At 38.0% G+C, this 24436-nt stretch overlaps 1 protein-coding gene across 1 annotated transcript; it reads right to left on the minus strand.

Moving 5' to 3' along the window:
• Positions 1-12518: 12518 nt before the first annotated feature.
• Positions 12519-24208, minus strand: DMP1 (dentin matrix acidic phosphoprotein 1). Its single transcript, XM_035004553.1, has 6 exons — positions 24129-24208; positions 18896-18974; positions 18184-18227; positions 16005-16037; positions 15767-15814; positions 12519-13892 (listed from the first exon to the last, which is right to left on the minus strand). The coding sequence occupies exons 2-6, from the start codon at positions 18951-18953 to the stop codon at positions 12519-12521; spliced, it is 1557 nt and encodes a 518-aa protein (XP_034860444.1). The 5' UTR covers positions 18954-18974; positions 24129-24208.
• Between the last annotated feature and the right edge of the window lie 228 nt (positions 24209-24436).

Here is a 24436-nt window from a genome sequence, read left to right on the forward strand (position 1 = left end):
TATCTTCTAGTTCATAATCCTATTGTTCAGTTATGACTCTCAGATCTGAACTCTGGAAAGGCTGCAATTTAGAAATTGTTGTTCTTGTTGAGTAATTTACATTTTTACTCTAGTTGGTGCTATTAAATTACAAACATTAAATCAAGCAACTCCTAGTTACATGTATATGGCAAAAAGACACGTGTGATTCTCCATTCAGACTGGGTGGAAGAATATATATAGTTAAAAGGCATTTAGCCAAAAAGATTTTTTCACTGCTGCTCTTGGTAAAGATTGGTCTTTTCTGTAGTAAATTGAGAGTAGATAATCTAAGGTTGATAAGTAGCAAAATAATATTTGCATAAACTTGTTCGGTGCTTCATTGCCATTAATAAAAGGCAAAAAGAAGAAAGGAAGATGTATAAGTAGGTAATTAATGATAACTTGAAAACTGTAAAACATTAAAAATATGTAAGTTAAGTGAGAAAAATTAAGAGTCACTATAATTGTAACTATGGAAAAATATGCATGCTTACAGAGTGGTGACCAGGAGGTCAGGCTATGTACCCACTGATGGAACTCATCATGTCAAGTCATGTTAGGGTGAGCTAGAAAATATTTGCATCTTCTCTGTGGTACTGCTGTTCTGTATCAGATTCTGAACCACATGAATATAGTTTTGGCCAAGGTATGAAGTATTCTGTACCACTTTATTAAATACAACATTTCCTTGGCCTGTGACCTTGTATGTATTGGACTTCAATTTGCCATAATCCCTCAGAATTGCTGCAGTCCCCTTACTCCTCTCCTTAATATTTGAAAAGTCAGGAAGGTACAGTCTACTCTCAGAGAGAAAAATCTTAACATTGCCCCTTCAAGTACACAAACGATTTCTAGGAGACAGTGAAAATAGTTCTTTACTTTGCCCTTCAGGATAATTATCAACCCATATGGAATCCAATTCTCATGGACATAAAGGGGGCCTTTCTCTCTGGTCTCCCTTCTCCGTCCTCCTCTTTCTTCTCTTCTCTTCTTTTATCCCTGCCATTATTTTAGCCCTTTTTTATACCTTGGGGTCATTTGATTCCTTCAAGCTTTCCCTTTAGTGAAGCTGGAGCTAAGATAAGTGGAGAGAGTAATTCATATTCTTTAAGTCCTGTGTAGGGCAGGATAAAGGACAAATACTTTGAGGTTCATCCTCAGAGTGAAACATCTAAAGGACAAACAAAACTTTCTTTTACTAAAATTGTCACCATTTTAAAGTATAGCAGAGTTTATCCTTTATCTACCTGTGTGAACGCTTATTTATTACCCTAGCTTGGTATCAACTTGGGGAGAGGGAGGATGGGGTAGGGAAACAACCACCCCAGGAAGGAGAAGAGTGGGCTTTGAAGTTCTATTTGAGGTGAACCCAATAATATCCCAATAACCCAATAATATCCCAGTCAGACTTCCTGCACCCTCCCTTCTGCTGGTTTTCTTCTTCCCTATGGGGGGGCTTCCAGACAATCTGCTACACCTACAATTTATAAAGGATGGCTTGTGTTACAGAAAAGAAGGGTAATGGTCTCTTTCATATCAATTACAAAGTAGTCTTTCACTAAACACTACATTTATATTCAATTGCTTAAAATAATAGTTATAATCTGTGCCAAAAAGTGAAAGCCAAGATTTCTGTTTTGTGTGTCTCACCATGAGATCTACAGTCTGTAGATATTTCTCCTGCTATAATTTCTTCCATCTGTTATATCTGTTATATTGCAGTGCAAGCACAGACGGAAACCATTTATGAGCTTAAGCAAGATTTATTTTAATGACAAGACACATGCTGATAGAAAGCCAACGAAAGTAAAACTCAAGAGATATTATATTCTGACTGACCTTGGGATGGGCAGTTGCCCAAAAAGCAAAAATATCCTTACATTTTTTTATGATAACTGGTTGTCTTAACTAGTTACCATCCGGGAGTTGATGATAACTATATGCTCCAGTTACTCAAATGTCGGGCCTATTTATGTGTTGACAGAGGAAGCAGAGAAGCCTCTGTAACTGATGTAAGAATTCAACTCATTGTGTAAAATAGGGTTGAAGTTTGTTTAGTGTTTTATTTCCAAAATTAGACCTACAACTGGGACCCAGGAATGGCCCAAAGTTTCCAAAATTAACTATTACATTACTGCAGGAGTTCTCAATGTTGGTTACACTTTAGAATTACTTTGGACTTGGGGTGCCTGGGTGGCTCAGTCGTTAAGCGTCTGCCTTCGGCTCGGGTCATGATCCCAGGGTCCTGGGATCGAGCCCCGCGTTGGGCTCCTTGCTCAGCGGGGAGCCTGCTTCTCCCTCTCCCACTCCCCCTGCTTGTGTTCTCTCTCTCAATGTGTTTCTCTCTGTCAAATAAATAAAATCTTAAAAAAAAAAAAATAGAATTACCTTGGACTTTAAAAAACTACCAGTCCCAAAGCCCAAACATAGACTAATTAAGTCAGAATAGACTGACTAGACTGAGATTGAGCCTGGACAGAGAATTTTTTTTTTTGAACGCCTCAGGGAATGTGCAGCCAGGGTTGAGAGCAGTACTATTAGTTTACAACGGAATAGAAGCAGGTCTACATCCTTATCTCATTTTCATTACACTCATCCATAATGGCCAGGTTTGAAAATTGCACTTGAATAATCAATATCTCAAAACGGAATTTTGACCAATAGTTTTAGTCCTTGTTGTAGACCAACTGTATCTAGCAGTTTCATGAAACATTGGTATAACTACCATTTATTCACAAGGAATAGTTTATATGCTGGAGCATCTTCTTCATTACCCATTTTGGCAAGGCTAAATATTTCATTTATTTTAACTGACTTCATTGTGTATTTTTTCTGTACCACATTAATAATTTATAGTCTAAAAATTAATTTCATTTAAATAATACTAAAGCCTATGGAGTACACATAAAAATATTATGAGAGCACAAATTAAGAATATGTTTTTTTCAGTTATTAAGTAAAGGAAAGTTACCCAGTGTTTCCGGTAAGAAATCTAAAATATTATGCAATTAAAATTATTTTCACATAGTCCCTGAATATACACATTTATACATGTGTTAGTGAAAATATGGATTAAGCTGCTGTAATAGGGAGGCCCCCAAATACAGTGGATTAAATAAGATTGAACTTATTTCTTTCTCATGAAACAACCAAGATGAGGGCACCTTTTGTTACAAAGAGGCTATTTCAGTAGTTGCCAGTTTCTAGCCAGTGGGAAGAGAGGAAAGGAAAGAGGCAGAGCGCACTACTTCTGTTCATTTTCCATTGGCCAGAACTTAGCCACATGTGCATGCCTAGCTTCAAGGAGGCTGAGAAGGAAAGGAGTCTTGTGAGCAGCTATGTACCCAACTGAAAACCAAAGATTTCTGTTACTAACACAAAGAGGAGGAGAATGGACACTGGGACAATTCTCAATCTCTACAATATCTACATATAACACGGAATCTAAATATACTGGGAATACAAAGGAACCTTATGGTTTAAAATTTTATTTTGAGAATATTTATTTTTATTATGTATCCTATTAACATTTGAGAAATTTAAAATTTGTATTCCTTTGAGGGAAGGCAGTCCAAGATGGTGGCATAGGAAGATCCTGAGACACCTCCTCCCACAGACACACCAAATTTACAGCTACATATGGAACTGTTCGCTCTGAAAAAGACCTGAAAAGTAGCTGCAAACTCCTTCACAACAAACAATAAAAGGGCCACATTGAGATGGGTAGGAGAGGCAAAGATACAGTCTCACCAAAAATCCACCTCTGATCCCAATTAGGAGGGATCGCACAAACCAGAGCTTCTCGCTGAGGAGTGTGGGGTTCGTTCATGCCCCACATCAGGCACCCCAGTCCTTGGGACCTGCACCAGAAAGACATGAGGGTTTGAAAAGCAATGAAGCTTATGTCTAGGAGACCCAGAGAGCTCTAGGACACTGAGATACTGTTCTTAAAGGGCTTGCATTGAAGATTCACTTGCCCTGGGGTCCAGTGCAAAAGCAGCAATTTGAAAAGTACTTAGGTGAGGGAGCTTTGAAGTTCTGTTTGAAAAGCACCTAGACTATATGTGAAGGAGATTGATTTGCAAAACTTAAAATGTCTATGGACAGGCAGGGGCCTGTTGGGACTCTCTCCGGGGACATAGGTGCTGGTGAGCACCATTTTTGCATTGTTACTTCTCTCTTGTTGGCACTTGTGGACATGAACAGTCACTGCATTCTCCTGCTACTCTGCGAAAGTAGAGGGGGAGCACCCCGGCTCTATGCTCTTCTACTTCCTCACTAAAGCTGGCAGACACACATAGTCCACGTGGAGGACAATCTTTAATCACCTTGCTCTGGTTACCCAGTTAGTGGAAGGAAGGAAATAATAGAGATCAGAGTGGAAATAGATTAAATATGGACTAAAAAGACATTAGAAAAGATCAATAAAACTAGAGCTGGTTCTTTGAAAACCTGATAAACCTTCAGCTAGACTCATCAAGAAAAAAAAGAGAGGACTCAAAATGAGAAAAGAAAGAGAAGTTATAACTGATACCACAGAAATACAAAGGATCACAAGAGACTACTATGAACAGTTATACACCAACAAACTGTACAGCCTAGAAGAAATGGATAAATTTGTAGAAACATACAATCTTCTAAGACTGAGTCATGAAGAAACAGAAAATCTGAATAGATTGATTGCTAGTAAGAAAATTGAATCAGTAATCAAAAATCTCCCGTCAAACAAAAGCCCAGAGGCGCCTGGGTGGCTCAGTCGTTAAGCGTCTGCCTTCGGCTCAGGTCATGATCCTGGGGTGGGATCAAGCCCCGCATCAGGCTCCCTGCTCAGCGGGGGGCCTGCTTCTCCCTCTCCCACTCCCCCTGCTTGTGTTCCCTCTCTCGCTGTGTCTCTCTCTGTCAAGTAAATAAAATCTTTAAAAAAAAAAAAAAAAAGCCCAGGACCAGATGGCTTCACTGATAAATTCCACTAAACATTCAAAGAAGCTGTAATACCGGGGCGCCTGGGTGGCTCAGTCGTTGGGCGTCTGCCTTCGGCTCAGGTCATGATCCCAGGACCCTGGAATCGACCCCCGCATCAGGCTCCCTGCTCAGCGGGGGGCCTGCTTCTTCCTCTCCCGCTCCCCCTGCTCATGTTCCCTATCTCGCTCTTGCTCTCTCTGTGAAATAAATAAAAATTAAAAAATCTTTAAAAAAAAAAAAAAGAAGCTGTAATACCTATCCTTCTCAAACTTCCAAATAATTGAAGAGGAGGAAATACTTCCAAACTCTTTTCATGAGGCCAGCATTGCCCTAATACCAAACCTGGACAAGGATACCACAAAAAAGAGAAAATTACAGGTCAATGTCCCTGATGAACATAGACGCAAAAATCCTCAACAAAATATTAGCAAACCAAATTCAACAATACATTAAAAGGATCATATACTATAATAAAGTGGGATTTATTCCAAGGATGCAAGGATGGTTCAACATCTGCAAATCAATCAACATGATACACCACATTAACAAAATGAAAGATAAAAATCATATGGTCATTCCAGTGCATACAGAAAAAGCATTTGTCAAAATTCAACATCCATTTATGATAAAAACCCTCAACAAAGTGGATGTAGAGGGAGTGCACTGCAACACAATAAAGGCCATATATGACAAGCCTACAGCTAACATCATACTCAATAGGTGAAAAGCTGAAAGCTTTTCCTCTAAGATCAGGAACTAGACAAGGATGCCCACTCAGGCCACTTTTATTAAACATAGTATTGGAAGTCCTAGCCAGAGAAATTGGCATGAAAAAGAAATAAAAATCACCCAAATTAGGAAGAAGTTAAACTGCTACTATTTGTAGATGACTTGATTTTATGTACAGAAAACCCTAAAGACTCCACCAAAAAACTGTTAGAACTAATAAATGAATTCAGTAAAATTTCAGGGCACAAAATCATTATACAAAATTCTGTTGTGTTTTTATATATACTAACAGCAAACTATAAGAGAAATTAAGAAAACGATTTCATTTACAATTGCATCAAAAAGAATAAAATACCTAGGAATAAATTTAATCAGGGAGGTGAAAGACCTGTACCCTGAAAATTATAAGACACTGATGAAAGAAATTGAAAAAGATATAAATAAGGGGCGCCTGGGTGGCTCAGTTGTTAAGCATCTGCCTTCAGCTCAGGTCATGATCCCAGGGTCCTGGGATCGATGCCGCATCAAGCTCCCTGCTCAGCGGGACGCCTGCTTCTCCCTCCCCCACTCCCTCTCGTTTTCCCTCTCTTGCTGTCTCTCTCTCTGTCAAATAAATAAATAAAATCTTAAAAAAAAAAGATATAAATAAATGGAAAGATAGTCTATATTCATGGATTGGAAGAATTAATGTTAAAATGTCCATATTACCCAAAGCAATGTACAGATTCAGACAATCTCTAATAAAATATCAATGGCATTTTTCAGAGAAATAGAACAAAAAATCTTAAAATTCGTATGGAACCATGAAAGATCCTGAATAACCAAAGCAAATTTGAGAAATGCATCCTGATGTATCATGTATCCTGATTTCAAACTATGTTACAAAGCTATAGCAATCAAAACAGTATGGCACTGGCATAAAATATAGATCAATGAAACAAAATAGAGAGCCTAGAAATAAACCCAGGCATAGATGGTCAATTAATTTATGACAGAAAAGCAATAATATACAATGGGGAAAGGACAGTCTGTTCAATAACTGGTGTTGGGAAACTGGACAGCCACATGCAAAAGAATGAAACTAGACTACTGTGTTACACCATATACAAAATTAACTCAAAATGAATTAAAGACTTGAAGGTAGGACCTAAAACCATAAAACTCCTAGAAGAAAACATAAGAGTAAGCTCCTTGACATGGTTCTTGACAATGAGTTTTTGAATCTGACTCTTAATAGCAAAGGCAACAAAAGCAAAAATAAACAAGTGGGACTACATCAAACTAAAAAAGTTCCTGCACAGCAAAGGAGACCAACAAGAAAGTGAAAAAGCAACTTAACTGAATGGGAGAAAATATTTGCAAGTGATGTATTTAGTAAGGGGTTAATATCAAAAATACATAAAGAACTCTTACAACTCAATAACAAACAAACAAGTAATTTGATTAATGCGCAGAGGATCTGAACAGACACTCTTGCCAAGGAAGACATATGTATGGCCAGCAGGCACATTAAAAAAGATGCTCAATATCCCTAATCATTAGGGAAATGCAAATCAAAACCACAGTGAGATATCACCTCGTATCAGTTAGAATGGCTGTTATCAATAAGACAAGAAATTACAAGTGTTGACAAGAATATGGGAAAAGGGAATCCTCATACACTGCTTGTGGGAATGTAAATTAGTACAGCCACTATGGAAAACAGTATGGAAGTTCCTCAAAAATTAAAAATATAACTGCCATATGATCCAGCAATTCTACTGCTGGGTATTTATCTGAAGAAAATGAAAACACTAATTCAAAAAGATATATGCGGGGTGCCTGGGTGGCTCAGATGGTTAAGCGTCTGCCTTCAGCTCAGGTCATGATCCCAGGGTCCTGGGATCGAGCCCTACATCCAGCTCCTGGCTCAGCGGGGAGCCCGCTTCTCCCTCTCCCTCTGCCTCTCCCCCTGCTCATGCTCTCTCTCTCTCTCTGTATCTCTGTGTCTTGAATGAATAAATAAAATCTTTTTAAAAATTTTGTAAATAAAAAAATATATATATGCATCCCTACACTCATCACAGCATTATTTATATTAGCCTAAATATTGAAACAAGTCTCCATCAATGGATGAGTGGATTAAGAAGATGTGGTATATATATACAATGGAATACTACTCGGGCATAAAGAAAAGAATGAAATCTTGCCATTTGCAACAACATAGATGGACCTAGAGGATTAAGTTAAATGAAATAAGTCAGAGAAAGATACCATATGATTTTACTTATATGTGGAATCTAAACAAAACAAAACAAAATCGATAAACAAAGAATAGAATGGTGGTTACCAGAGGGGGTGGGCTTGTGGAGTGGGCAAAATAGGTGAAGGGGGGTCAAGAGGTACAGACTTTTAGTTTTAAAATAAATAAATCCTTGGGGCGCCTGGGTGGCTCAGATGGTTAAGCGTCTGCCTTCGGCTCAGGTCATGATCCCAGGGTCCTGGGATTGAGTCCCGCATCGGGCTCCCTGCTAGGCAGGGAGCCTGCTTCTCTCCCTCTGCCTCTGCCTCTCTCTCTCTCTCTGACTTTCATGAATAAATAAATTTAAAAAAAAATTTAAATAAATAAATAAATAAATCCTGTGATGTAATAAACAGCATGGTGACTACAGTCAGTAGTATTGTAGTGCACATTTGAAAGTTGCCAAAACTTTCAGTGGCTCATCATTGAACAGAAATGGAATCAGACTGTGCTATTTCTCGGATTATGGAGTAGGATGCTTAACTTAGCTTTTCTGTGTTTTCATTTGCCATTCTTTATTTGTTATATATTTTTAAAGGGGGTAGAGAATTTACAATATCTATGTCAAAGGTGTTTATGATATATGTATCATATATGAAAACCTAGCTCTAGGAAGGTACTCACTAATAGTGAAGGCTATTCTGAATCTGGCATTCAGAGACCTTCACATATCACTTCCCCTTTCTCTTCCTCTCTTCCCAATGCTTTGGTAACACCAGATGTTTTTTATCATACATTAACATGCCATATACAATTTATACATTTACTTCTCTATTCCCTATGCTTGGAGTGTGCTTCTCCCCTGTTTTCTTATTCACTTCCCAAGGTTTATATCGGTTGTCCCAATAGCTCTTCAACTCTCTAAACAGGTTAATTACTCCCTCCCATGTATACCCATGGAAATTTAATGAGAGCCCTATAGCTGCTCTAACCATCTATCACAATGCATACACTTTTGTCTCTGCCATAGATGATGAGCTTCTTAAAGGCAGAAATCATATCTCACTCATCCTTCTATAGATCATAAGACGTGCTCCATAAATGTTTGAATGAGTCAGTGAGTAAATGGGAAAGATTAGAAACCATCAATTTGTATTTATTTTGGAGTCACAGAGAGTGTCCACATCACGTCAGGAACTAGGAGCAGTAAATTAAGATTGTTTAGTTTAGGAACTAAATTTTTAGACCTACATAAGTATGCAAGATCATCTGAAGAAGACAGAATGGCTCCAGGCCAGCAGGACTCCACAGAAACCAACTTGACTGTACTAATAATGTATTTAAAGAAAGAATGGGCCATTTAAAGAAGAGTGGATTAACCCTAGTAAGCTTAGAAAATAAGGGTCACTGTGGCAAGACTTGATCGTGGCTCTTTGGAGTACTTTCCAGGAAAGAGTCAGCTTTCTAGTTTGAGTCCCAACTGTAAGGCTTTTCATGGAGCACCATAGGTACCATCATCTTATTTTAGCCCAGTGCTGTTAAGCATTCGTGCCATGTAGCTCTCATTTGTGTTCTCATTTATGCTCATCTCATAGCCTTTAAATCTTATTCTTCCCATTATAAACTAAAAATTGATTTCTGATTGTGATTTGGCTTCTCAAGTGGACTCATCCATTATAGACTTCAGTGAGGAACTCCATGAGAAAACTTACACACCTTCAAAGCTAAAGCCCCAGTCCAGTCAGCTTTCCTTTGGATAATATTTTTATACCACTTTTGATTGCAAAATAGACCAGTGTCTATACCTAGTACATAAAATGAGTCGATGAGAACTTAAAACTCTCCCACATCTGCCTAAGTTGATTTCTATCACCAACATAGCTAAAATTCTTATCATTATTCTTCCTTCTAAAAGTCCTGTTAGTTAACTTGGTAAAGGGATTATATGACCTAGGAACACTGCTAAACTTAAAACCTAAGGTTATGAGTTTGAGTTGATTAGACATTTTGTTTGCAAGTCACAAAGACTGACTCAGTTTGTCTCAACAAAGGTGAGTGTATTGGAAGGATACAAGTGGCACTTAAAAAGAAGGAACATCATAGGAATCCAAGAAGGCCTAGTGGGCAATAGAAGAGTCAAGATCCAAGCATGAGAGCAAGAGGATTATGGTTTTGCCTCTCAGCATTGAGAGCTCAATAATTTTCAGTTTTGTGCTTCACCATTAATGGACTCTCTCTAATGGCTATTTCTGGCTCTCTGTGTATTCCCTTCTGTTTTTGTTTTGATTACCTGTTGACATCTGTCTTCATAAATATTCAAATATTCACAGAGGGAAATTCACATTAGACCTCAAGCCACTGTCATTTATGTTCAGGCAGAGCCTTTGCAACATGTCTCATCTGAGGCTGCTAGCCAGCCTATAGGCAAGTGCCCTGGGGTCAGGTTCTCACCAGTACAATCACCTGTCGTGAGGCAGGGCAGTTGAATGGTTAGAAGCTGATCACCTATGCCTCAGACACCCAGGAGGTCCAAACATGGGGTAGTTCTCATAAGAAGCTGTGGGTTGGCAGGAACCTATAGGTTAATAAAGCCAGATAATTAATCCATAGAGCCAGAGAACTCAAATGTAAGTATGTGGATGGGCTACATCAGAATCTCCTGGGATCCTTCTAAAAATGGAGAATTCTGGGTTTCACTCTAGCCCTACTAAATTAAAATCTCAAGGGATGGGATTAGAGAATATATATTTATTCTCTAAGTGACCACAGCTTTGACATTGTGAGGGAATGGAACTATGTGAAGGATGGGAAGGATCAGACTGAAGGTTAGAAAGTCTTCCTGGGGGCACCTGGGTGGCTCAATCCATTAAGCATCTTGACTTTTGATTTCAGTTGGGGTCATGATCTCAGGGTTGTGATACAGAGCCCTACGTTGGGCTCTGCACTGGGCATGGAGTGTGCTTGGGATTCTCTCTCTCCCTCTACCCCTCCCCACCTCACGCATGCACACATGCGCACTCTCTCAAAAAAATTGAATGAATGAATGAATGAATGAATGAATGAATAAAAGAAGGTCTTCCTGATTCTCTAATAAATTTGTAGGGGAATTCTAGTGTACTATAGTGGAATTGTGGCTAAAAACACATCTGAAAAGTAAAAGTGCTGAGGTGTGATAATTTCTTACAAAGAATTTTAAATTGTAAGGAATATGTTTCCCTGTAGATTCTAGAGTTTACACAAATGACAGTCTGAGAGACCAACAAAAACTAATGTTAAACTCAACCACCATGAACTTTTGGGATGGCCTTAAGCAATGTTGAGAGCTTGCTTCATTTTCTTTTTTCCTTATCTATAACAGGTATATTTGGTAAAATATCATAAGCAACATATAAAGGAATTTTTTCAAAATGCTACCTGAATTATAAATAAAATTTTCATGAAATAATTTAAGAAAATCTTTTATTTTAATGGAAGAAAGGAAACTATTCTTTAATGCTTTAAAGGAAGAGTGATTTAATACAGATATTTCCTAATAATATTACTATAAAAATAAACACATACTTCTTCTAGATATTATCTTTATTACAAAACATATTTTATGTTGAGGTAACATTTCAAAGGATATTTGGCAAAAATCAATTGAATTTTATATACACAATTTCATTATGTGCAACATATGTAAAGGACTCAGAATAATTTTTTCTAGCATTGCACATAGACTGATTTTAGGAAAAAAATAAAGCTAAAAGTTATCTATTTAAAGAGGGATTTCTTTCTGTTTTTCTCCCCCACCCAGTCTTCCATATCATATCACCAGTGGTGAGTGACGCACTGTTCATGAGAGTTCCACAAAAAGCATCAAAAAGGGTAAGTTACTTGAAAACAAAGTTTTGTTTATCCAGAATACCTCACTGTGCCATAATTTGAAAGTGCTTTCAAAAACTAAATACTGAATCATATAGGATTCACTATTGCTTATCCCAAGAATGAACAGAATTCTCTTGTCTTCAATGGGGAAATCGTATGCAGTGCTCCAACTCTAGTGTCTTTTCTGCTGTGAAGCCCTCCTGGATTTTCCAAGGCAAAGTTGGGCCCATCTTCTGTGCTCCCATATATTTTGTTCATACCTCCTACAGCACTTACCACACTGCATTGTAATAATTCTTGTTTCTCTCATATGTATCCCTGTTTAGCTTTTTAAGTTTATCTATCCCTCTATAAGCTCCTCAGGAGCAAGAAACAAGCCTTAAGCTTCTTTGTATCCCAGCACCTAGCACAGTGCATGGTACATAATAGAACCTCAATAACTGTTATGTTAATGAGTTAGCAACTATTTCAGGTGTGAAGCTATAATGCACATCTTTCCTTGCTTCCAGTCTCATTGAGTGTGTTCTGGTGTCCTCTGACAGTATTTAAACCCCTATAAATTGGTGACACCCTAGAAACAAATATATCCAGCATTTCCTTTCAGAAAGAAATGGCCTCTGTTTGTCCTTCTGATAAAAAAAACCAATAAATTATTGTTATAATGATTTCCCTGTTCTCCAACTCCGAAGCTGAGAGCCACTTCTTGGGGAAGTTGTTGCTAATAGCCATCTTGGCAGTCATTGTCATCTTGATCCCCAATGGGTTTGTTGTGATAAGTATCAACTGTTAATTTTCTGCTTTCTATCTCAGTGTTTTTTGAGTGGCCATCTTCTTCACTGCTTGATTTGCTCTCAGTAGAGTTGCTGTCTTCTTTTGATTTGCTGCTGTCCTGAGAATCACTGGCATCATCTTCCTCAGACTGGCTGTCCTGCTCAGACTGGCTTTCTTCACTCTGGCTCTCTGCTGAGGCACTGTGAGACTGGAGGCCCTCCTGGCTAGAACTGTTCTCCTCCTCAGTGGACTCTGGGCTCTCCTCTGAGTCTTTGAGGCTTTCACTGGATTCACTGTCAGCTTGCTCCTCTGTGGATTCACTTTCTGAACTGGAGGGTTTATTCAAGCTATTCTCTTCACTGGAGTCACTATCTTCCTGATCTTCTGAGTGACTGGTGGTGTTATCTGGGTTGTCACCCCTGGACTCACTCACTGCCTCTTCCTGAGATTCACTACTATTTTCCTGAGATGGCAGATCAACCTCTTGACTGGACTCACTACTGGGGTCTTGTACATTTTGACTGTCTTCTTGAGACTGAGTCTCCTCACTCTCTTCTAGAGATTCACTCTCGCTGTTTTCCCTGGATTGGCTGAGGCCAGCTTCTTTGGAGTTGGTGTTTTCTGTTGAGTCACTCTTGATTTCTTCCATTGTGTTGCTATCATCAAGCTCACCTATATCGTCCTCCTCAGAAATACGGGACTTTCTGAAAATTTTCCTCCTGAGATACTCCACTGATTGGCTATCAGCTGAATCCTGAGTGCTTGCTTGCTCATCACTGTTTCCTTTCGATTCTTCTGATTTGACACTAGCACTGTTCATTCTGGAGTTACCTCTGTCACTCCTGATAATGTCTGGATCATCATTCTGCATTTCTTCATCACCAAACTCAGAGCCATCCCCATAGCTACTATCCCCTTCACTGCCTCCTCCCACCCAGTGCTCCTCACTCTCACTCTCTTGAGCAGAGTCACCTCTCTCAGGCCTGCTGTTCACCTCATCCTCATTGTCAAGGTCCCTGCTCTCACTGGTGGTATCTTGGGTACTGTCTTCTCCTTGCAGGGCACTATCTTCCCTGGATTGTGTGATGTCAGCTGAGTACTCATTACTTTTGAGTCTGGAGTTTCCTCCTTGTCTCTCTTCAGGTCCTGGGCCATTATCATCATCACCAAAAGTGTCATCTCCACTGTCATCTTCATCATCATCTTTATCATCTCCTTCTTTTCCTCCACTCCTAGAGAGGCCATCAGCTGCCCTGTGCATATTTTGATGATTATCAAGGCCCTCCTCTGATTCAGCACTGTCACTGGGGTCTTCATTTGCCTGAAGTTTGGGTTAACAAACATGGTCAGTACTCCAGGAGCTGATATAGAGGATGTTATCTATTCTCCTCCTGCTTTTTTCTTATGTCCCTCCTTCTAATCCATGGTCAGTTTTCCTGCTCAATAACATGTCTACCAGAGGTTAAGGAGGAAAGTAGAGGAGTTGAAACTCAAGTCATTCCATTTTATATAGGCACAATTCACTCAGTGCTACAGAAACTTTCTTCAAAAGCTCTATAGAAATCACATTCATGAAACTCAAATCATATTGTAAGTCTGATTCCTGGAAGAAACTCTCAGAGAATTTTTTTTTTTTTTTTTTTTTTTTTTTTTTGTACATTAAAGCGATGTTTGAAATACTCATCAAATTGTTTGGCTTAAAACAGTTTTTAAAAACTTTAAAACAGATTTTAAAATGACAAATATTTTTTTCTTATCAACTCTGGGGGGGGGGCGGAATGTACTAAGGCAGTAGAATGAAACTTTTAGCTAAAATGAAAGTAAAATATTGTGGTAAGATATACATCTCACCCATACCATATTTATACTTCATTCACACTGGCAGAGGGTTGCCTGTAGAAGGCTTAGCTAGGAGACTGCAACTAGTGGGACCACCAGGAAGGCTTAGTTCTAAGTGTGAGCTCAGAGAGATTATCCCCGTAAGTCAAACAATCGGAAGCACTACACAGATAAGGAAGGATAGTGAGTCTTCATTCATTATGCTATGGAAAAATCTGCTCTCTTTACTATACCCCATAGCAGAGCATTCTTGCTGACTTTGTTTTTATTTTTCCACTTGTCCCTACTGATCAATATCTGACTTTGCAGTTGGGAGTACCTAATGATGACATCTCCTCCCGTTGCTAGAGTTTACACTGGTATGCTGGAACTGAGCATCTTTTTAGCTCCCCATACCTCAAAAGGCACATATTGTACCCTTCTCAAGCAGGTACTATTATTCTCATTTGAGAGCTCGGAGAATATTAAAGCAATAAATTATAACATCTCCAGAAAACATCCCCAATTCTATGCTTATAAATTCCTAGAATGTTCCTCAGACAAACCTTTAGTAAACAGTGGTAAAAGACTAATAAATCATCTTCCAACTGGTTGAGTATAGAATACAACATGGATCAAAGCTTCAAGGAGAAACCTGGTTCCTGGAATCTCTGGAGCCCCACGGGTTTGAGTTTCATCAAAATGATAGGACAGCCAAGAAAGTAATGACATTTAGTCTTGGGAAAATGAAAAAAAAAAGAAAAAAAAGAGTGCACACACAAGAGAAAGAAAACCAATTTTTTTCTTAAAGGATTATAATTATAAGTCAGCTTTTCTTATTACGAGGGTCGCCACTGAGATTGTTTTAAAGACAAATCATTACTAAAAAAGCTGTTTCACTAAAGTTTCTTCAGGGCTTTCCTACTCTCTGCTCCAACAAGATCCTTGACATGGAGGAGATCTCTAGGCCCAGCAGGTACTTCATGTTAGCCAGGAAGCTTTCTCTGTCTGATCTGAACTGCTCCAATTGTAAAAGCAGTATTTTAGAGTGATAAATGAGCTATTACTTGTCTAACATAGTCTAGGACCATTTGTGTGTGTGTGTGAGTGTGTGTGTGTGTGTGTTCTTTTTAATTAGAGGACATCGGGGGCCACAATGTCTATAATCTGGCCCCAGTGATAAGTATGGAATGAACAGCATGTCCACATCTGAATTCTCCCACTCATTTTTCTCTTCTTACTTTATGGGATGATTTAGCTAGCATAACCAATGGTTAGAAAATATTACATTTAGAATGGTTGCAGGTAATTTAATCTAACATCATTTCCTTCGATTCCTAAGTAGCCTGAAAAGTTAAGAAAGGTCTGTTTAATTACCTGTTCCTCGGAGCTAACTTTACTGTCTTCTGATGACTCACTGCTCTCCTAAAAGGAAAAAAAAAAAGTTGTTTATTTTTCCTTTTAGCAATTCCCAAGGAAAGAAAAATATGATACACATAAATTGCTTGCGGTTTGGATTTACTGCTGTCCAAGTGGCCTAAGGTGATGAGAAGAGTGTTAAAGTAAATTTACTGTATGAGGTGTTTATAAAAAAAAAATTGAATGAGATAGTTACCAAAGGTGGTGTTGGTGTCTGTGCCAAATGACCCTGTAAAAAAAGGAAGGAAAACAAGTTACTCCTTTAGAGACGGATCATGTCTTGCAGATATTTAAAATAATTTTAGTTGATTTTTTTTAGTTTCTTGATACAGAGTTTACGTTTACATGAGTAATAATGACATTTTATGGTGAAATGGCTAAAAAGAGGATGTGAGATGGCCTGATGGCCTAGAAAGATCTTGTGATCTAAAAGACGTAGAAGATTGTTGTGTTTCTGATATTCACTTAGAGAAAAATATACTTTCTTTGAAGTTGGTTGTTTGTACAACCTAGATAAAATGTAACATAGGAAAAAAAAAAAAAACAGCATTGGAATTTAGAACCCAGATTTAAGTCTCAATTAGCTCCTTGGTTTTGGTTTTAGCCCTGAAAACCAACTGTCTTGGTTTTAGTGCTGAAATTCACATGTTCCAGGAAACCCGGAAGTCTTGGATAAACTGTGATGTTTGGTCACTCTATGTGAATCTGGGCAATTCACTTCACCTTTCCAACATCAATTTCTTCTTCATAAATTAAGAATATTAGCAACCACTGTGCATACTCCATAGAGTTACTGTGAGGACGAAATTGGAAGCATCTTGAGAACTATTTAATATGATATAAACTAAAGAAATAATCCATTTTGAGAATATCACATTATAAAATTCAGTGATAGATAAAACTGAATTGAGAAAGCCATTAAACCTTTCTCAAATCGCATAAGATCACACACACACACACAACTAAGTCTGAAACTTAATTAGGCATCGTTCTGATTTATTTCACTTTTTTTTGATCTTATAAGAACTCTTAAGATTGCCTGTGCCACCTCTGGTGCCTTCTCCGCATCTACACTCCCCCTTCCCCAGAAGCACAGCAAGATCCCAAAATCCCTTTTGGTTCAAAGCTGCTGAGCCATGAGTGTGAAGACCTGAGGTGCAGAGAAAAGCAGGGAGGAGCTGCTATCAGCGTGTCTTCAACAAGCCTCCCAACATGCGAGGCAGGGGTATCTCCCCAGACGTAGGAGCTCTGATCACTTAGTCTTTGCCCTGTGACACTGCAAGCAGGCACGATGGCAGACTCTCAGAGAGAACTCCGTCAGTTATCATTTGGAATTAAGGGCTAGGAGGGAGCGAGACATGGGTATTTTTCTCATACCAAAGCTAGACTTGAGAACCTAACGTGTTTGTGGTACTCTTAGAGTCTTCGGTTGAATGAGAGAGAGGATCTATAGTGGCTGCTTTTCAATTAACCAGCCGAAGGACATCTCTGATGAGAGTTCATCTGAGAAATGCTGCAATGCCAATTCCAATCTCAGGCAGGGACAGAACCCCATCTCAAGCCTCTGACATTATCTGGCAACTGCTAATAATGTTGTGCCCAAGCTGCAGTGTATGCAAAAGCCAGCAGGTAACAAGGTCATGAACAAAACCCTCTGACCTAGCATAAGATTTTAAGCCTTCCTTGTAGTTTCAATCTTGAGAACCTGTTGCCCTCCTAGACTTGGCCCCTTCCTGAGAGGGATATAACATCCTAATAGAGAATGTGGATTCTGGAGCCAGAGTGACCTAGGTTTAAAGTCTGGCTCTAACACTTACCACGTAACCGAAACAGACTAGGTTACTCTCTGTGTCTCAGTGTTCTCTTGTAAAGCACATAAAACAGCCTAGCAATGGTTCTTGAGTTCTTGAGAATTAGTAACTGTTGGGTTATTCAGAGTTAACGCTCAATCAACATTAGCTATTATTCCAGAGACTCTAGTATCCTCTCATTCTTCTGTCTTTTCTCACTTTCCAGGACTTGACCTCCTGCCTGCCAGACATCTCCTGGTAAACAGATTTCTAGTCCTAATCCTTTAAAAGCAGCCTTGGTTCACTGTCATCCCTTCCCTTCCACTACTGCGGACATCATTATGAAAATAAAGCTAAAGGGGTAAAAAAAGCCTCCTCACTAAATTATACTACTAAGTTGAAGTTGAAGCATTATATGAACTAAATTTTTTCACATGAACTAGAAATTATAGCCCTTACTACCTATATCTTAGGTTATTAAGGTATTCCTTAAATCATTAGCAGTTTCAATATTTGTGGTGGAGTTAATATATTTAATAATATATTAAATTAAAAATATTTTTTAAAAACCTTATTTCTACTCACCTTCCATTCTTCAGAGCTCTCAGATTCAGTATTTTGATACCTGGCTACCTAGAAAATTTAGTACACAGGGTTAACTCACAGAGAAATTTCCAAGGCAGTAGCTAGTAACACTTTACATATGTAGGAGCAGTGATGGTCAAATTTCAGCATGAATTAGAATCAGCTGGAGGCCTTTTAAACCACAGATTGCCCCATCCCTAGATTGTCCGGCTCAGTAGGTCTGAGGTAGGACCCAAGAATGTACATTTCTAACAAAATTCTAGTTGATGCTGATGCTGCTGGTTGGAGGATGACACTTTGAGAACCACTGCTGATGAAGAAAAATGAGAATCATAGCTATATGATTGAACAGAATAAGGAATAACTCAGATAATTTTTTTTTTTGAAGATTTTATTTATTTGACAGAGAGATAGCAAGAGCAGGAACACAAGCAAGGGGAGTGGGAGAGGGAGAAGCAGGCTTCCCGTGGAGCAGGGAGCCCGATGCGGGGCTCGATCCCAGGACCCTGGGATCATGACATGAGCCAAAGGCAGACGCTTAATGACTGAGCCATCCAGGTGCCCTTCGGATAATATTTTAAAGCAAACAGCTTCCTAAGAAACTACTGTTTTCATCTGACTAGAACTTATACAGGCACGTTGGCTTATAGCCAATTAACATTGTGGAATTTTAGGTATAAAAGGTTTATTTCATATATCCCTACCCTGATACTTACTGGAAGAGCACAGGACAACCCCCAAAGGAACATAAGCAGGATGCTGGTCTTCATAGCTGGGTGTGACACCTCTACCTGTGATAAGGACAGAAGATGTTTTCCTCTATGCTAAAGAAATATAGAAGTTTTAACTTTTTAACAGTTTCTTCCTATTAAAAAACACAACTTGTCCTAATGTCCATCAACTGATGAATAGATAAATAAAAGGTACTGCATTCATACAATGGAATATTATTCAGCCATAAAAAAGAATGAAGTACTGATACATGCTACAAAGTAGAGGAACCTTGAAAACATTATACTGAGTGAAAGAAGCCAGACACAAAAGACCACATATTGTTTGACTACAGTTATATAAATTGTCCAAAATAGGCAAATCTATAGAGACAGAAAGTAGGTAAGTGTTTTGCCCAGGGTTGGAAGAGATGGGAGTTTGGGAATGACAGTTAAGGGGTAAATTTTGGAGGCGATGAAAGTGTTCTAAAATTGATTTTGGTGAAGGTTGCACAACTCTGTGCAATGGCTAAAAATTATTGAACTGTACACTTCAAGTTTGTAAAGTGTATATTGAATTATATCTCAATAAACAGGTTAAAAAGAAACTTTACTTCTAAGAGATAAATTGGAAACGTTTCAATGAGGAGGTCTCTAAACACTTCTTCCCTAACACATAAAATATGATAAATGGAACAAGTGAAGAGGAATAGAGAAATTTCTGACCAATCACTTTTATGGTAATTACGCACCTTAGTGTGGCACAGCAACCTGGCAAATATACACATAACACAAAATTTAGTGATACCATTGATAGGTCATCTACATTTGTCTACACACACACACACACACACAGACACAAAGTACTTCTCATTCCCATTTATAACTTCATAATATTTAGACAAAATAGAATGGTTTTGTGCTTTTTTTTCTTGATCTGAAGTATGGCAGGCTTCATATTACAACTCCAAAAAGCTCTTAATATCTACTGTGCTACAGTTGGTCATACATTATACATAGATTGTGCTAAATTCTTTTAAATGTCACTCATGTTACTGAAGGATCTCGGGAAGATAAGACGTTTGGGATATACTTGTGAATCATGCTGAGTAAAACCTACCAGATCAAACTGTATTTTCCTGGATGGTGGCTTCATTTCACACTTCAAGAACTGGTGATTTGGAAAACAACTTGTTCTGTATCTAAAATAGATGTACTACATGCTAATGTAAAAAGTTACTGAAATGATTTAAAGGGAAGATAATTTGCCCTGCACTTGTAAGCCCTGTGGCTGCCCTAACCAGTTTGTCAGATGGATTTCCAGACATTTTGTGAAAAATGTTGCAAGTTTATTTCAGACTTTAGTTTTGTTTTTAAGGTGCTGCAAATGATTTTAACCTCTGATCTAGAAAATAAGAATACACTGCTCACTAATGTCTGAATATGCTGAACAGTGCCTGTAACATGGCTCCAGAAGTCATTTGATCTTATTTTTTTAATTTATTCAAGAAAACAGTAGAAATCCTAAGAAGACTGAGAATGTTCCTCATTTCTACTTTCGTACAGCCCAAATGGCCCAACAGATTTCTCATTTTATGTCATGAACATTATCGTACTTCAACATAGTTATTTTTCATTCATATTATTTTCTTTATTCTGATTCAACATAGTTCATATTAGTCCTTGTATTTTGATATTTTTATTTCTTTTTCAAATCTTCTGCCTAATATTAACAGGAAAAACATAAAAATGCTCAACTGCATCTAAAACAAGCCTAATTTAAAAAGATATTATTTCTGAAAGAAACCAGAATATTTTACATCCTAAAATATGCCTTGACATAATTATTTTGAGCTGAAGGCCCTTGAGAAACAGCAGATGCAAGAAAGATGCTCTGATCCTCCTTTTTATTCCTGAAAGCAGGAAACTCGCATGTGAAAGGTGGCTTCCCTGTACCCAGAGGAGGGAAGACATTCTCATCCTCAGAGATAAGGGGTCAAGGCTGAGAGAAATCTGTACAAACAAACCTTGTTAAACTAATCCTATCTTCCCAATCACTTCCCTACAATTTACTGCCCCAGCCCAAACCCTTTTGTCTTGTCAGTTCTTCACAGAAGTATTGTTTCTTTATCTAAAAGGTAAAAAAAAGTGGGGCGCTCAGTCGGTTAAGCGGCTGCCTTCAGGTCAGGTCATGATCTCAGGGTCCTGGAATCGAGTCCTGCATCAGGCTCCTTGCTCAGTGGGGAGCCTGCTTCTCCCTCTGCCTGGAGCTCTCCCTTCTCGTGCCCTCTCTCTCTCTCTGACAAATAAAAATCTTAAAAAAAATAAATAAATTTTAAAAAATAAAAGGTAGAAAAGCTTTCTACTCTGGTCACTCCTTCAGGTCTTCATTCTCTTATGAAGGCTATCATCTGCATGTAAAAATTTTAATAAAACTTAAGTGCTATCCTCCTGTTAATCTGACTTATGTCAGTTTAATTCTTAGGCCCAGTGAAGACGCTGCGAGAGTAGAGGAAAATTTTTCCTCACCTCTATTTCTCCTTAGTTCCCACAATCAAAACTTTTTGTTTTTTTAAGTTCTTAGGTCCATTTCTTAAGGAAAGCAGAGTTTCCTCTAAATATGATACTCTCAACTGCATGCCAGTGGTTTTGTCATCACAGGTCAAATGAAAATTAGGCTGTTCACCATTTTAATTTTCAAACTGAAACTTGAATAAGGTGGTAATCTCATGATGTTCTGAAAGCTAGCAGTATTTCAGACTTGATACAAGGCCAGTAACTACTGAGTTCTCCTCTTGTTTTTTTGTTTTTTGGGGTTTTTTTTGCTTCTCTTTTATCTAAATAGCAAAAAAAAAAAATTAGGTGATACACTACACTAAAGAACGTTGGGCTTTTTACAAAGGAAATGTGTGCTTCCAGCATTCAAGTTTCTTAGGGATGGAATATTATGAAACATAAAAGAAATGCAGTAACTTGTTTGTGCTTCTAAAAATACCATTTAGCGCCCTAAGTGGTGCTAAATGGATACAGCAGTGATTTCCCAAACTAAAATAAAAGACACCCTGGGGTCCTAAAAGAGCTGAAGTTGCCTCTCACAGAATATAGTCGGCCATTGAGCATTAAAGGAAGTCAGATTTTAAACCCTATATTAGGCTTTCAATTAGTATTTTTAGAAGAAGAATTATGCTTTTGTGAAGTGTATTCCAAATGAAAGCTGCAAACGTTTATAAACTTTGTAACTACCATCCTGAAAAGGGTAGAAGCAGATATGCGGTAGCCCATATGCAGTAGCCCTATTCTGAATAATAAATTAGCAAAATAGCTACAGACCTTCTTGAAAGAGATCAGTCCAGAACCCCAAGTTCTTTTTTGGTGATGGGTAAATGTAATTTCTACATCGTACATGCTGTCATTCTACAGTGAAAGCATGTGACAAAAAGAAATCAGTAACCTCAACTTGTGTTCCACCTGCTTGAAGGGCAGTGGATATAAAAGATTTTCAACTTTTCTCACTTTTTCCCCAGAGTTGAAAAGACTCAAAATATTTAAGATCTGAAGTAGGGAATTGCAGTCTCTCTCTGGCTACTCTCAAATATAGCCAGAAATTCTTTGTGCTTTCAAGAAAGGAGACTTGTTCTGAAATTTCCTCCAAGTTAAGGTTCACTTGTAAAGTATATATCTTCTTTTATGTAAACTGAAATGAAAGCAGTAAGCCAAAAGAAGGAAATAAAAGCTTGAAAAATCATAGGCTCATTTTATTATGTTTGATTTGCTTATTCATTATGTTGATTAAACAACTTAGTATTGTTATCTTCAATAATACAAATGAACAATATATCCATCCATTAGCAGTCAACAAATACTTATTGAGAATATCCTATGAGCCAGGCACTGTTCTAGGTGCTGAGTGTACAGTAGTGTGTAATAATGATAATTAGCTGGTCCTACAAAAGTAAAATTATCCAAACCCAACTAACCAGAACCTCCATTAGCTAGGACTTGTTTCATTACTACTCTTTGAAAATAAAATGGAATTTGGCCAGGATATGAATTCTATCAGGAATTCAGAACACCAAACAAATAAGGCAATAAAAATATCCAATCCTTCCAATTGTAATTGTCTTAAGTCAGTTATAATCAATCCCACATCATATGCCTTCAACCATAGTAAAATAACTCCAAGGTGCCCTAAAATTCAACATAGATTTGGAAGGCCTCTAAGCATCTGAGGCACATTGGTCCACATTACCATTTTGGGGTAGGTAAGTGGACTGATGCTTTTAGAAAATTGTTTATTCACACATTTTAACCAACCACATCAAAGTAGGATAGTCTATTTGACCCTCAGGTACACAGAAAGCATGGTTCACTAGAAGTTACTGTTCCTAAAGAAGACTGGTTGCTTGAAGTATTGCTATTACATGTGGGATTTTCTAGATGTAATAGAGAAAGCATTACCTGACTACAATGCCCATTTTCCATTATGGAAGACACACTTATGATATAAATGAAGTGGAATAAATGCAGCAAAAAAAAATATGGATTGGAGTATGTATATTCTTAGTCTTCTACATTAGAAAGTGTTTTTAAAAGACAGTTATATTCAACATCTTATTGAATTCTGACTGTGAGGCATCATGGTAACATGAATGCCTATGTAAACAATACAAAAGCATTGTAATTATCACATCCTTGGTTTATTTCAGTGGTCTTAGCATCTTTTTTTAGTTACTCAGTCCATAATGGGTATTTTTGGGTACTATCTAGATGAATAGCATTAAATGGTTTTTAATTTAAAAGACCATATATTGGGAGTCCTGCCAGTCTAGTTTAGGTTCTTTCATAATATTTTGTAGGCCACGAACAACACTACATCCATGAAACCTAAATGTAAAAGTTTTATTTGTTTTGCTAATTAAAGCTAACCTTCAAAATTACCTTCCATCTGTCTCCTGTTCAGTAAACTCTTCCTTTCAGAAGTACTATACAGAGATCTAATTAAAGTAGTACAGAGAAAAACATCTGGCTCTGTTGACTTAACATGTCATTTTCATATCAATATTTGCTGTGGCATAAACAACAGGCACAAAAATGGGAATCATTTTAACCCAAGGCTCAGCTCTCTCCATCTTTCTCTGCATGGCATAATGCCTCTCAACATGTGTACATGTTTAATATTTTCCAAACATAGCAAAAATCATTTAAAAAGTTTTTTTAAAAATGAAAATTTCTTACCCTCTTCAGTTCACAAAGACTTTTCCCCAAAAGTCTCAACAATGAGGCTGAAGTTCTCACAGAGGAAATTTATGCCCAGTGAAGCCACTCTTGTGTCGATGTTCTGATGTTCACTTCTCTAATGGTGCAGGAATTTAAACTCTACTTCAGCTCTTCATAGCCAATCAACCTCAGGCTGGGGGTGACTGACATCACAAGGTGTCACTGGGACTCCAGTACACCCACACTTCCTCCAACTTGCAGAGGCAGATTTTCCCTAAAAAGCTCTTGTGGTTCCCAAATGACTAGACTAGTTTCCATTAAATTGA

This window comes from Mirounga leonina, unplaced genomic scaffold, assembly GCF_011800145.1.
Source record: "Mirounga leonina isolate KUSES-001 unplaced genomic scaffold, KU_Mleo_1.0 Mir_129, whole genome shotgun sequence".
NCBI lineage: Eukaryota > Metazoa > Chordata > Mammalia > Carnivora > Phocidae > Mirounga > Mirounga leonina.

Excerpts from the sequence above, each read along its gene's own strand:
- DMP1 (XM_035004553.1), bottom strand. The coding sequence starts at position 18,953 with ATGAAGACCAGCATCCTGCTTATGTTCCTTTGGGGGTTGTCCTGTGCT. Across the intron at positions 16,038-18,183 it reads AGAGCTCTGAAGAATGGAAG|GGTCATTTGGCACAGACACC; the intron begins GTGAGTAGAAAT and ends CTTTTTTTACAG. Across the intron at positions 15,815-16,004 it reads AGACACCAACACCACCTTTG|GAGAGCAGTGAGTCATCAGA; the intron begins GTAACTATCTCA and ends TTTTCCTTTTAG.